The sequence below is a fragment of the Pecten maximus genome, chromosome 8, assembly GCF_902652985.1.
Source record: "Pecten maximus chromosome 8, xPecMax1.1, whole genome shotgun sequence".
Taxonomy (NCBI): Eukaryota; Metazoa; Mollusca; class Bivalvia; order Pectinida; family Pectinidae; genus Pecten; species Pecten maximus.
In genome coordinates, this window is record NC_047022.1 from 33222120 (window position 1) to 33235148 (window position 13029).

The 13029-nt window shown below is 37.7% G+C and overlaps 1 protein-coding gene across 2 annotated transcripts in view; it reads left to right on the forward strand.

Moving 5' to 3' along the window:
- The window catches only part of LOC117333256 (TWiK family of potassium channels protein 7-like), an 81992-nt gene that overhangs the window by 49285 nt on the left and 19678 nt on the right, over positions 1-13029 (forward strand). For both annotated transcript variants that reach the window (XM_033892469.1, XM_033892470.1), the window contains exon 2: positions 7363-8343. In XM_033892469.1, coding sequence (XP_033748360.1) covers positions 7572-8343 — 772 coding nt within the window. In that variant the 5' untranslated portion in view covers positions 7363-7571. The remainder of the gene's footprint in view (positions 1-7362; positions 8344-13029) is intronic.

Here is a 13029-nt window from a genome sequence, read left to right on the forward strand (position 1 = left end):
TCCAGTTCTTCGAGAGCATGTTTCATAATATTTTGTACCAATGTTATTGCTTAGAAATGTCTGGAACATTTACTCTGGCTCTAACAAAAAATACTTTGGTGATGTAAATATTCACAGAGGCAGCCCCAGAAGCACGGTAGTTAGCCCTGCTAATTACGGGTTCGTGTACGTAAGTAGATAATTTTAACTTTAACTGTATTGGGGTTAATGCGATGTAATTCATTCTACATACACCATTTACTTAATCTGGCTTATTTCTATTTTGCGTCACACAGTTTGACACAACCCATTAGTAAAAAAAAAAATATATATATATCCCCAAAAAACTTTTAAAAAACCCCAACTTATTATTTGGATCAGTCAGATTACCTGATCGTGGTCAACTGTACTTTATTTAGTACAGACCGGAACTCACCGTAACGTGTCACGAATGCCAGCCTTCTAGTGGCTAAAAACGCAGCACGTGCGTCATGTACGAAGTTAACATCTCGGATCGACTTCTCTTTCCAAAATATTGATAATAATAATAAAAATAATAAGCATGTTCATAATCATGTGACAAAATAACGTAGCAACTGTTCGTCAAAATTGTTAAACGTATACTCACATAATTAGGAAACTATTGATTAAAACACACTTCTATTATCAATACCTCGGCATGGACTGCTGATAAGGAACGTACGTCGTACTGTAATTTTATAAATAACCTCGGTTCTGAATTCAAATCTTAATGTGTTGTCCACTTAATGGAAAAGTGTGTTAATTTTAGTAGTTAATTATTCTAGTATTAAAATCGACAAAATGGCTTCATGCAGGTTCGAACAAGCTGTTAATTACTGTTCGGCCATTGATCAATGTGATTAAGAGGCATACACTTGTACCGCCGTCCTAATGAGCTCTAGTGACCGTCGGCTGTTACGTAATAAACAGGTAATGTCACGGACCGTTGATCGGGATTTATAGCTCTCGGAAACTCCTGGCCATCACAACTCCAGAAATGCTTCCGGAATTGTGTTTACTCCTTTGGAATAATAGGTAGAATTCTATCGGAGGATGCTCGCTCTGTTTTAATGATCGATAATATCTTTGTACTGGAATGTCCCTGATTGGTAATGAAATGTTCTATTCAAAATTACGTCCATTACTGGTATCGAAAGTATACATTGGGTCATAATGGCCAGGTGTTCACCACATTAAGAATAATCAAATTTGAATAATCAAGAAACATTGTATTTATGTTAGAGCCTTTTCAATTCTTTATTAATCTTGAGAGTATACATCTCATCGACATAATACAATTACAAGAATACAAGAAAATAATACAAGTCAGATCGGGTAGAGCAATGCACTGGCATATGACATTATAGCATGCACATATTTGTATATATATGTATGTGTGTGACTCAATAAGGAAAATGAATAGTATGGATCAAACTACTAGTTACTAGAAGCCAACAGAGTAGAACGTAGTAACGATGCTTGGTATAAAAACTAGCCCAGATTACTTAATTCTTCAACATTACCCGTTGATAGTAAATTTATTAACTTATAGACAGAGGGATTAACCCGATAATGAGGCTTTATATATTTTATTTTACCGTTAAAGGAGGGACATTTTAAAATGAAATAGTATTCATCTTCTATGCCATTTCTACAGCAAGGATAACATCTTAAATGGTGAGGAATTTTTCTATGACGTCAAGTTTCAATTAACAGGTTATGTGAAGACAAACGTATTTTGACAATTGCCATTTCATATTTAACAGGAAAAGGATTACTTAAGTAAGGTTGCAGACATACTTGATTCAGACTCGGTTGACCTATCCTACGTGTTATGTAAGGATTTAGGACACACCCAGACTCCACGCCCTATAACCACCGCCATCTAGTGACATTATCAATCACGTGATGTCTTTAAAAGGACAAATTTTAACCTCGATTATTTTTAATTTTACTCAATTGGATTTAGGAGCAATTTTTCCTTTTAAAATATATTTAATTCAATTAGATCGTGAACTCTCGAAGCTATATTTGCGTATAATTCCATTCCCATGACGCATTATCGTGAGTGTGTTCGGTCCTTTTTGCCGACAATCCACGTGGTGTTGTGATAAATTCCATTACACATTTCAGCTTGTTTTTATAAAACATTATTGAAAACATAATCGTCGTTTTTCTCGGCATGCGAAAGGCAAATTATATTGATATAACAAGTATACAACATTTCCTACTAATCGGTATCCAAAGGGATAGGAGTTATTGGCGCTGTCGGTCATGCGCATGATTAAGTATTGTATGTCTCCACGCTATTTCCGTTCTGTTACTTATGAAAACATATTAGGAACATTATCAGTACTATCTGTAGACGTGAACAAATCTGTGTCTACATTACGATAAACTTCAAAACACCGTTGTCATCGTACTATAAACATCCGGGCACTATCAGTGATAGTAAACATCCGGGCATCTCCGGATCACAAAGGTGGTCACCGCCAAAGCTATTTGAACTATTTCATGCGATACGACGTGAAGAGGACACTATCTATGTTTAAAACATATACTGATTAATCGTGCTATCTGGTTTTATTCTGTTATAATGACGTAACATGATAGAGTACCAGTAACGTAACATCACAAATCCGTTACTATTGATGTCACAATTATATGTTATCAGCGACGTCATATTCTCGGTTACAATAATGTAAAATTATATAATATTAACGAATATATTTTACAAGTTACACGGAGGTCTTTTGTATATATAAATATTAGATGGTTTTTGTTGGTAATTGTAACTTGACCAGAGGGGTTGTGTAATTGTAGATGTAACGTTAATTTGAGAATGTATTAAATATGTGTTTATGTTAGATACTTTTACTTGAATGTTGATATAGAAAATGTATGGAAATGTTCAGAATGTTCAAGTAACCAACATTGGTTGTCGTTGGAGCGTTCGTCTCTGTGAGGATGACTTCGGGTTTCGTCCCTTGTCTGGAACATTACTACTCCTGAAAAGCGCTCAGCACCTTGGTAGGGGAACGACTGGTTTGGCCATTGTCAATATTATGTGACCGGGTGGGGTGTCCTGCTGGGTGTCTTCGGCAGTATGCTTCAGTAAGGTAACACTATAAAGTCATCATCAGTTTCGCGCTATCACAAGAGAAGAACATACCGTAACCTTCTAAAACATATAGACATATACTACACGCATGCATCTCGGATACACAGGAGACCTTGACCATAGCTGTTGATAGGACGTAGAAGTTTTCTATATCATTTACAGCTTTAAACGACTGCTCTCGATCCAAACCCAGGTTAAGCCCGGGCAACATGCATACTGAATAGTTTTTTGAATAGAAATGTAATCTGCAGAGAAGAATGGCGGTTACGTAGGGTTTACTGTTGTTGAACACGCCCCGTCGTTTCTGCATTGTTGGTTTACCACCTCCCGGCTACAGATGCTGACAGTATTATTGCCATTACACATGTACATCACTTTCGTAGGAGAAAAAAACTCAATAGTTATAAGATAAAATCTATAATTTTTAGTACGATTCCTTTAATGTATTATACCTGACTCTCAAACCCGCGACACGTGTGTAGTTCATCATTGAAGTCGGGATTCTATAGCATGTAACAGTTTTCCTGTACAGCCGGACGTTATAAAATATCAGCTTAGGGGACTATCGACATCAAAGTGCCATTTTACGTCGTGAAATATGCGATCTGTAGATCGATCATCTTACAATAAAATACAACCACAATATAGTCATAGTTCACCACGCCATGTTGTGTTTATTGTCAATATCAATGGAGTAAGGGTGGCAGAGTCAGTGTAATGGCATCCGGTAGGACCACATGATTACGTAGCTGTCTTCCAGATTGCATTCCTTTGTTAATAAAATATAATCTGTCAGCTGTTCAATAATTATATTTATATTTAATTCCAAAGTGTTCTCATGTCTAATACTCAGGTTTACCTTCCATGTTTATACACTGGAAGATCTTCCTGCAAACCATACTAATGATACAACGTATATGTGTGTGTTGTCTGAGGCGATGTACAAAGCGTTCACGTAACGTTGGTCAACATGGCACCAAAATGACGTCACATCTTGTCGGCATGTCATCTAGAACAGGCGAAGTGGCATAAGATGACACAAAAATATACTGTATGATGAAGAGCACTGCTCAATGAAATAAACTGAAGGATACAAGTTAGGTTGTCATGGGTCCTTTATCTACGAAAACAGATTAATAGCCAGATGTTTGCAGTTCAAACAATTGGTAACTAAATTAAAATTGTGGTAAGTTACTAAGACACGCTGATTGGCGACTGTGGGGACGCATTTCGGTAAATGATAGCCTAAAACCCACTATATGATGACATATTCATACATATGAATACTCCAGGGGACGGCATGCAATAGATAGTCGACAATTTATCGGCTGTTTGGGCAGTACAGTAGAAAACAGGATTGCTGTTTCCGAAATTCTTCGGTTTTGGAAATTAATAAGAGCTATTTATTTTGTTATGCTTTATATTCAAACATTGTAACTACACCTAAAGGATAGCGGTATCATGTTATCTTAATGACCAGCTATAAAACTTTGATACACAAAACTCACGTGAGCAATGTCTGTTTTGTCAAGAATCATCAGAGGCTTGTAGTCTGATTAAAGTTTAAATTTATACGCTTAAAGTGACAATAAACAATAAATTATAATTCAGAAATGTCAGAGAGCAAAGACGTAATGATAAAACACAACGGCAATATTTGTAGTTTACGGACGTAAAAGTATGCCCGTTGCGCATTGAATGGGTATTGCTTTATGATGATCGATCTCCATCACCGGGACGCTTGAGCTGAAAAGTTATTAACGCTGTCAATACAATAAACCCGCCACAGAGAAACGGAAACCACAAGAGCACAAATGAAGTTGTATTATATCATTCACAGGCACAATTGATTTTGACATCTTCTGAATCAACTGTTTTGCATTAAAATTGCGATAAGGAGAAAATTGCCGAAACGTTTGTGCACGTGCAGAATGTTATTAGTAGGAACGAGCCCCTGCGGTAATTCGTATTGGTTGTGTTAGACAGGGGTTCGATACACAAGTATACACGTTTCATTAATCAGGATTATGTAAGCCACTTATCGCAGGTGTGTGCTTGTTTTGTAATTCGTCAGAACTCTCCCAACATACATTGTGTCCATTTCATACACGTGCTTACAACAGAATTATCGTCAATGTGCCTATTTAAGAAGCATCGCTTTGTTGTTTTCAACTAAAAACACGTTAACGAAAGGTGGAAATATAATCTTGAAAATTAAGAAATTGTATATAATGTATATCTATCTAAGAACTAACAGACAATGGTTCAAATAGTGTCAGTCATGATGACCTCTAAACAATGTACATTGTTTTATATGTGCAGGTGGTATGACGCGGAATTGGAACAACACTAAAACAATTAACGGTTCCATATAGGAAAGTGGAAGTAGAAGTTTTGTTATTGTTTATATTTGAGTTAAATATCTTTTTATATTGAAAACTGAAAGTAGAACATCTTAGAGTTTCCTGTATCATTAATAGATAGTTTAATAGTAATCCCGGTTGCGTTAGATATAAATACATTGTAATTAATTGACGATTGAAATGGACCAATCGGATTTGGAGACATATCTCCGAAAGAGACAAAAATCGTATGATGAACATTAAAAACATTTGTTCTCCGCCGAGGTAACGCCTGATAAACCGGAAATCAGTACGATGTACATGTAGAGGATGCTGGGATACATCGGTGTCGTTTGGCGTGCTTTGCATACAGATGGTTTGGATGTTTAGATTGCTGACAGTACGCTGGGTATCACAAGTCTGGAGACGCGCCATTTTGTGCATTTATATACTATAAATAAGTAATGTGATAGATATTTCGCGTGGAATGGTGAAGTCGGGCGAGATAACTTTGGTTACTCGTGCTTTTTCTTACCTCCCACACTACATCTCTAATAAAGCCACGCGATAATCGTCAAAGAGATGCATTCATCCCTATGGTGCTGTTGCCAGATACTTTTTCTATCGAAATGAAATGTAACTTTATTTTAGTAGGTAATGGCCATTGCAAATCTTTGGTGTTGTGAATTTAGATTATGTCACCACAGCGGGATTTAATCACATGTCTGATAACTGACGTCACACAATAGTAAACAGTGGTTCTGGGTGAATTCGATACTTGGCAGCTACTTGTTGTGTGCCACCTGTGCTGACCGAGTATTACCTCTTTTCCCGCCCAAATATCCCCGGAAGTGCACTTTTGCCATACACCTTCCGCTATCTGGCGTCTCGTCACCGTGGCTGTCAGCTGTTGTACAGCAATTCCGTTTCATATTCAATGATACATATCTTAATGGACAAATAACTATGATGTATGAGCTTATTTATCTAATTTTGTTTTGTTTTATTTCGCTCCAAACCATCTATCTGCACTTGTGATGAACATATTCATGCTAAGTTTGTCTGGGGTTGTTGTTTATGTTTACTTTCTGTCGTGAAAATACGAATGTAAAGGAATTAACAAAAAAACATAAAAAGACAGAGTAATTCAATATATGTCTTCGTATCGTAAAAACATAATAAACTTTTTGTCTATGGCCGCAAAAAGTGTTACATTATATAAAATGAGTCACGTATAACTACACAACCAAAAAGCCCCCAGCCGCTGTACCTATTGTGGCCCGGAGTAAACACTAGCTGCTCCATACTGACTCGACCAGGGAAAATGTTTCTTTAGATCATTCAGTTGTTAATCTAGATAAGCCGTGAGTTTCGGGTTCCATCCCTAGCACAGGCATCTTTTTTTTTTAGAATTTTGGTCAAAACCTAAAAATCTAAAAACTCATAACAGGTTTGAAAGTTGAAACTTTAGAATTTTGGTCAAAAAACTAAAAATCTAAAAAAAAAAACCCTCATTTTTGTTTTGAAATTTGATATTTTGGGTTTTTGGTAAAAAATCTAAAAATCTAAAATTCTAAAACATTTTAGAATTTTGAATTGTTAAGTGTTACACGGACCATGAATAAACGTTATGTTAGTTCAGACATATCCTCATCGGTACGCAAGTCACACTCAAGTAGATATATGACGTCATATACCAATTCATAGGTCAGTCAGTAAACGGTTGTCCCTGAATTTTATCAAAAATAAAGAGTATATCCGTTTCGAAAATATTACTTGTTCATTTTCTATATATTGAATAGTTTATCAGAGGTCAGTATTAGCATGTATTGTCCGCGGAAAACAACTCGGTTACTTGAGAAATGAAAAGCTAAAATATGTTTTTTTTGTGTTTTATAGGGCATAACAGAAACCAATAACGAGAGAAGAAGGTCGCGCTACCTGAAATGGGGTCAGCTGACATAAACAAAGATGGCCACGAGAGTCAGTTTGAGCAGCAGTTACCCTCGATCGCCTATGTAAGCCAAGTCAGTTAATACTGATGTCAGGGTATTGTACAGAACAGTTTAGCGAGAAGCTGAAATAAGGCTACATTTACTTGTGTCGTTATGGAATCTCAAAGCGCCAAGGAACATATGTCAGATTATGACACCGGAAGTGACGAGGAGATAGAAAGGATACTTTCCAAGGCCGATACTGAGATTGTTAATGACGGCGAGGACGACGAACATTTGCACGCAAGTAGGGTGAGTGGTAGACGAGAAGATGACATACAGCAAGAAAACCTCTCTTTCACAGCTGCTGAAAACGGCATTTGTAATGAGGGCGATGATCCATATTTCGTCCCTTCGAACCGGAAGTCGGGTTGCTGCGCGTGTTGCTTTTGTGGAAGATCAAGAAAGCACAAAAATCACGAGGTGTATCCGAAATCTTCACCACATTCAAAGACACTCGGCAAAAAACCTCAAACTCGTGCAAAGTCTCAAAATCGCCGAGGTAAACGCTGTGTGAAATGTTGTAAGCAGTTTGTAGCTTTTCTCTTCTCTCACATAGGAATGTGTTCTCTCGTGGTTGCCTATTCCATTCTCGGAGGATTCATTTTTAAAGAGCTGGAAGCTCCCTATGAGAAGACAGCACGTGCCAATGTCGCTGCCCACCGGAAGGTACAGGTAGACAGACTGTGGAACATTACTTTCCTGTATAACGTTTTCCATACTGCCAATTGGACCGTGGGGGCAGACGATATCCTGAGGGACTTCCAGACTCTCATCTACAAGGCAACAAAGGAGCAGGGCTGGGACGGTAAAGACGGCGAAGGAGAGGTGCAGTGGTCCTTCGCCGGGGCACTTCTTTACTCCATCACTGTCATCACAACGATAGGTAAATATGTCATCGAGTTTCTCCTCTCTACTCCATCACTGTCATCACAACGATAGGTAAGTATGTCATCGAGTTTCTCTTCTTTACTCCATCACTGTCATCACAGCGATAGGTAAGTATGTCATCGAGTTTCTCTTCTTTACTCCATCACTGTCATCACAACGATAGGTAAATATGTCATCGAGTTTCTCCTCTCTACTCCATTACTGTCATCACAACGATAGGTAAGTATGTCATCGAGTTGTTTCTCTTCTCTACTCCATCATTGTCATCACAACGATAGGTAAGTATGTCATCGAGTTTTTCTTCTCTACTCCATCACTGTCATCACAACGATAGGTTAGTATGTCATCGAGTTTCTTATCTCTACTCCATCATTGTCATCACAGCGATAGGTAAGTATGTCATCGAGTTTTTCTTCTCTACTCCATCGCTGTCATCACAACGATAGGTAAGTATGTCATCGAATTTCTCTTCTCTACTCCATCACTGTCATCACAACGATAGGTAAGTATGTCATCGAGTTTCTCTTCTCTACTCCATCACTGTCATCACAACGATAGGTAAGTATGTCATCGAGTTTCTCTTCTCTACTCCATCATTGTCATCACAACGATAGGTAAGTATGTCATCGAGTTGTTTCTCCTCTCTACTCCATCACTGTCATCACAACGATAGGTAAGTATGTCATCGAGTTTCTCCTCTCTACTCCATCACTATCATCACAGCGATAGGTTAGTATGTCATCGAATTTCTCTTCTCTACTCCATCATTGTCATCACAACGATAGGTAAGTATGTCATCGAATTTCTCTTCTCTACTCCATCACTGTCATCACAACGATAGGTTAGTATGTCATCGAGTTTCTCTTCTTTACTCCATCACTATCATCACAATGATAGGTAAGTATGTCATCGAGTTTTTCTTCTCTACTCCATTACTGTCATCACAACGATAGGTAAGTAAAAAATGTATGTCATCTAGTTTCTCCTCTCTACTTCATTACTGTCATTACGAGTATGTAAACAAGTTACACCACTATATAAGCAAAGGGATCTTTCTCGTATTTCATTTGTAAGTTTCCGTAGGTCCTGAGATGTCCGTATTGCATATTGGGACCGATCGAAAAATAACATAGCCGACTGGCAGCCATCTTGGATTTTGACAATTGAAGTTATAGTTATATACAGCTTCAGATAGTAGTTTTTAGTGTCAGTAGTTGTAACTGTGGAGTTTTTTTTATTGCGGACTTGTGTATATTTGTTTTAAATAGCTTTCAGTAGTTGTGTGGCTTCATACGTAATTCAATCTGTGTATATCAGCTTTCGGTGTAGCAATATGGATTTGGTTTCATTAGCTCATTTCATTGCCTGTGTAATAGGTACATATGTAGATTTGGTTTCTCTGCCTGTGAAGTAGGTACATATGTAGAATTGGTTTGGGTTGTTGTGTAGATGTAGGTACATATGTAGATTTGGTTTGGGTTGTTGTGTAGATGTAGGTACATATGTAGATTTGGTTTCGGTTGTTATGTAGATTTAGGTACATATGTAGATTTGGTTTCGGTTGCGTAGATATAGGTACATATGTAGGTTTGGTTTCGATTGTTGTGTAGATGTAGGTACATATGTAGATTTGGTTTGGGTTGTTGTGTAGATGTAGGTACATATGTAGATTTGGTTTCGGTTGTTATGTAGATTTAGGTACATATGTAGATTTGGTTTCGGTTGCGTAGATATAGGTACATATGTAGGTTTGGTTTCGATTGTGGTGTAGATGTAGGTACATATGTAGATTTGGTTTGGGTTGTTGTGTAGATGTAGGTACATATGTAGATTTGGTTTGGGTTGTTGTGTAGATGTAGGTACATATGTAGATTTGGTTTGGGTTGTTGTGTAGATGTAGGTACATATGTAGATTTGGTTTGGGTTGTTGTGTAGATGTAGGTACATATGTAGATTTGGTTTGGGTTGTTGTGTAGATGTAGGTACATATGTAGGTTTGGTTTCGGTTGTGTAGATGTAGGTACATATGTAGATTTGGTTTGGGTTGTGTAGATGTAGGTACATATGTAGATTTGGTTTGGGTTGTGTAGATGTAGGTACATATGTAGATTTGGTTTGGGTTGTTGTGTAGATGTAGGTACATATGTAGATTTGGTTTGGGTTGTTGTGTAGATGTAGGTACATATGTAGATTTGGTTTGGGTTGTTGTGTAGATGTAGGTACATATGTAGATTTGGTTTCGGTTGTGTAGATGTAGGTACATATGTAGATTTGGTTTCGGTTGTGTAGATGTAGGTACATATGTAGATTTGGTTTGGGTTGTTGTGTAGATATAGGTACATATGTAGATTTGGTTTGGGTTGTTGTGTAGATGTAGGTACATATGTAGATTTGGTTTGGGTTGTTGTGTAGATGTAGGTACATATGTAGATTTGGTTTGGGTTGTTGTGTAGATGTAGGTACATATGTAGATTTGGTTTGGGTTGTTATGTAGATTTAGGTACATATGTAGATTTGGTTTCGGTTGTTATGTAGATTTAGGTACATATGTAGATTTGGTTTGGGTTGTTGTGTAGATGTAGGTACATATGTAGATTTGGTTTCGGTTGTTATGTAGATTTAGGTACATATGTAGATTTGGTTTCGGTTGTGTAGATGTAGGTACATATGTAGATTTGGTTTGGGTTGTTGTGTAGATGTAGGTACATATGTAGATTCGGTTTCGATTGTTGTGTAGATGTAGGTACATATGTAGATTTGGTTTCGATTGTTGTGTAGATGTAGGTAGATATGTAGATTTGGTTTCGGTTGTGTAGATGTAGGTACATATGTAGATTTTGTTTCGATTGTGGTGTAGATGTATGTACATATGTAGATTTGGTTTCGGTTGTGTAGATGTAGGTAGATATGTAGATTTGGTTTCGGTTGTGTAGATGTAGGTAGATATGTAGATTTGGTTTCGATTGTGGTGTAGATGTAGGTAGATATGTAGATTTGGTTTCGGTTGTGTAGATGTAGGTACATATATAGATTTGGTTTCGATTGTGGTGTAGATGTAGGTAGATATGTAGATTTGGTTTCGGTTGTGTAGATGTAGGTACATATATAGATTTGGTTTCGATTGTGGTGTAGATGTAGGTAGATATGTAGATTTGGTTTCGGTCTTTGTGTAGTGTATATATGCAGAGTTCAGTGAAAGCATAACGGTATATTGTTCACATTAGCAACTAAATCTCTGTCTCAAAATCGATTTTAGGAGTAACGGGCCTTTAGAAGATAAGGCGGTCACCCCCTGTATTGGAGGAGTGTTATTTACAGAAACACCTGAGGATATCCATCTGGTGTCTGTTCCCAATATAACCACGATGATAGTCATAGGTACACACAATACTGATAGTCTTACTCAACGCGAAACGCTATCTCGTCATTCTTATGTAAAAACGCAAAGAAATTAAAACCGGCGTGCTTATATCTGCCAGGTTAAAAACGAATTTGAGAAATGTGTAAACCAAATGTTTTATTCCAAGTTAAAAGTGTATCTAATGACTAACACTTACGTCGGTAAGTCTGCTCTCAAGAGGTGTAATGAAGGTTGATTAAAATATAGCTGAGGCCATGGATGATTCGCTAATACAAGACGAAAACAAACAACATTACTGTTGATAACGAGGACAGATTATACAGACTTCCATATCCTTCATCAAACATTTAACGCCCGCCATCCAGTGTTAGCACAACCGAGTGATTCAATTCAAATTAAGTTAAAATTTTATTAGATCTATTATACTTACAATTAAAATTTGATGGCTAAACAAGTACAACATGAAAATAACGAGATGGTGCCTACATACTGTTACGTAGGACGAGCGTCGAGTAGTTAGATGAGAAATGAAAACAATATTTGTATGTGAAAATTAACAATTTATTTACAACAAAACAACAAAACACACTCACTCTCAGCCATTTCCACACAAATTTAAGTCTCTGCTCCAAAAAACTGGTCACTCAATTCCCACAATCGCGCATCACACATGTGCAATGTAACTGTAGCTGTAGCTATACGCTATACAAGTCTAATCCACATGAAGTTTCCACACAGGATACCACCGACCAACAACTCTAAAGCATATTGGTTACAAAACACCTTATATGATGCATCCAAACACTGACACTGTAGCACTACTAGAGCCAAAACCTCCCCAAGCTTGTCAGTGTTCAAATCACTTCCTGACCTGTCCTGGCGCTCGGAGTGTGATGATGGCTGACCATCCTGTCTGATGGTCCTGGCGCCGGCATTCCCTGGCGATGTGATAGGCCCTGGTAGGGGTTCAGATGCTGGTGTGACCCTCACATGGAGCACTGTCTGACATCTATGCCTGACATAAATTCCACTGTTAACGCATTTTTTCCATAGATCACGAAGTATTGAAGGTCAATAGTTATTCACATCCTGCTCAGATAATCAGCACCAACATTGTCCACACCCTTTATCGCTCGAATCCGAAATCTGTAAGGCTGGAGTGTGAGCGCCCACCGCATCAATCTGGCGTTTGTCGTCCTCGATCTGTGGAGATATGTAAGTGGCTGATGGTCAGTTTCCAGGACAAACTTTCTTCCATACAAGTATGGCTCAAACATCCGGATTCCCCAGACGATTGCCAAACATTCCCTCTCCACTATC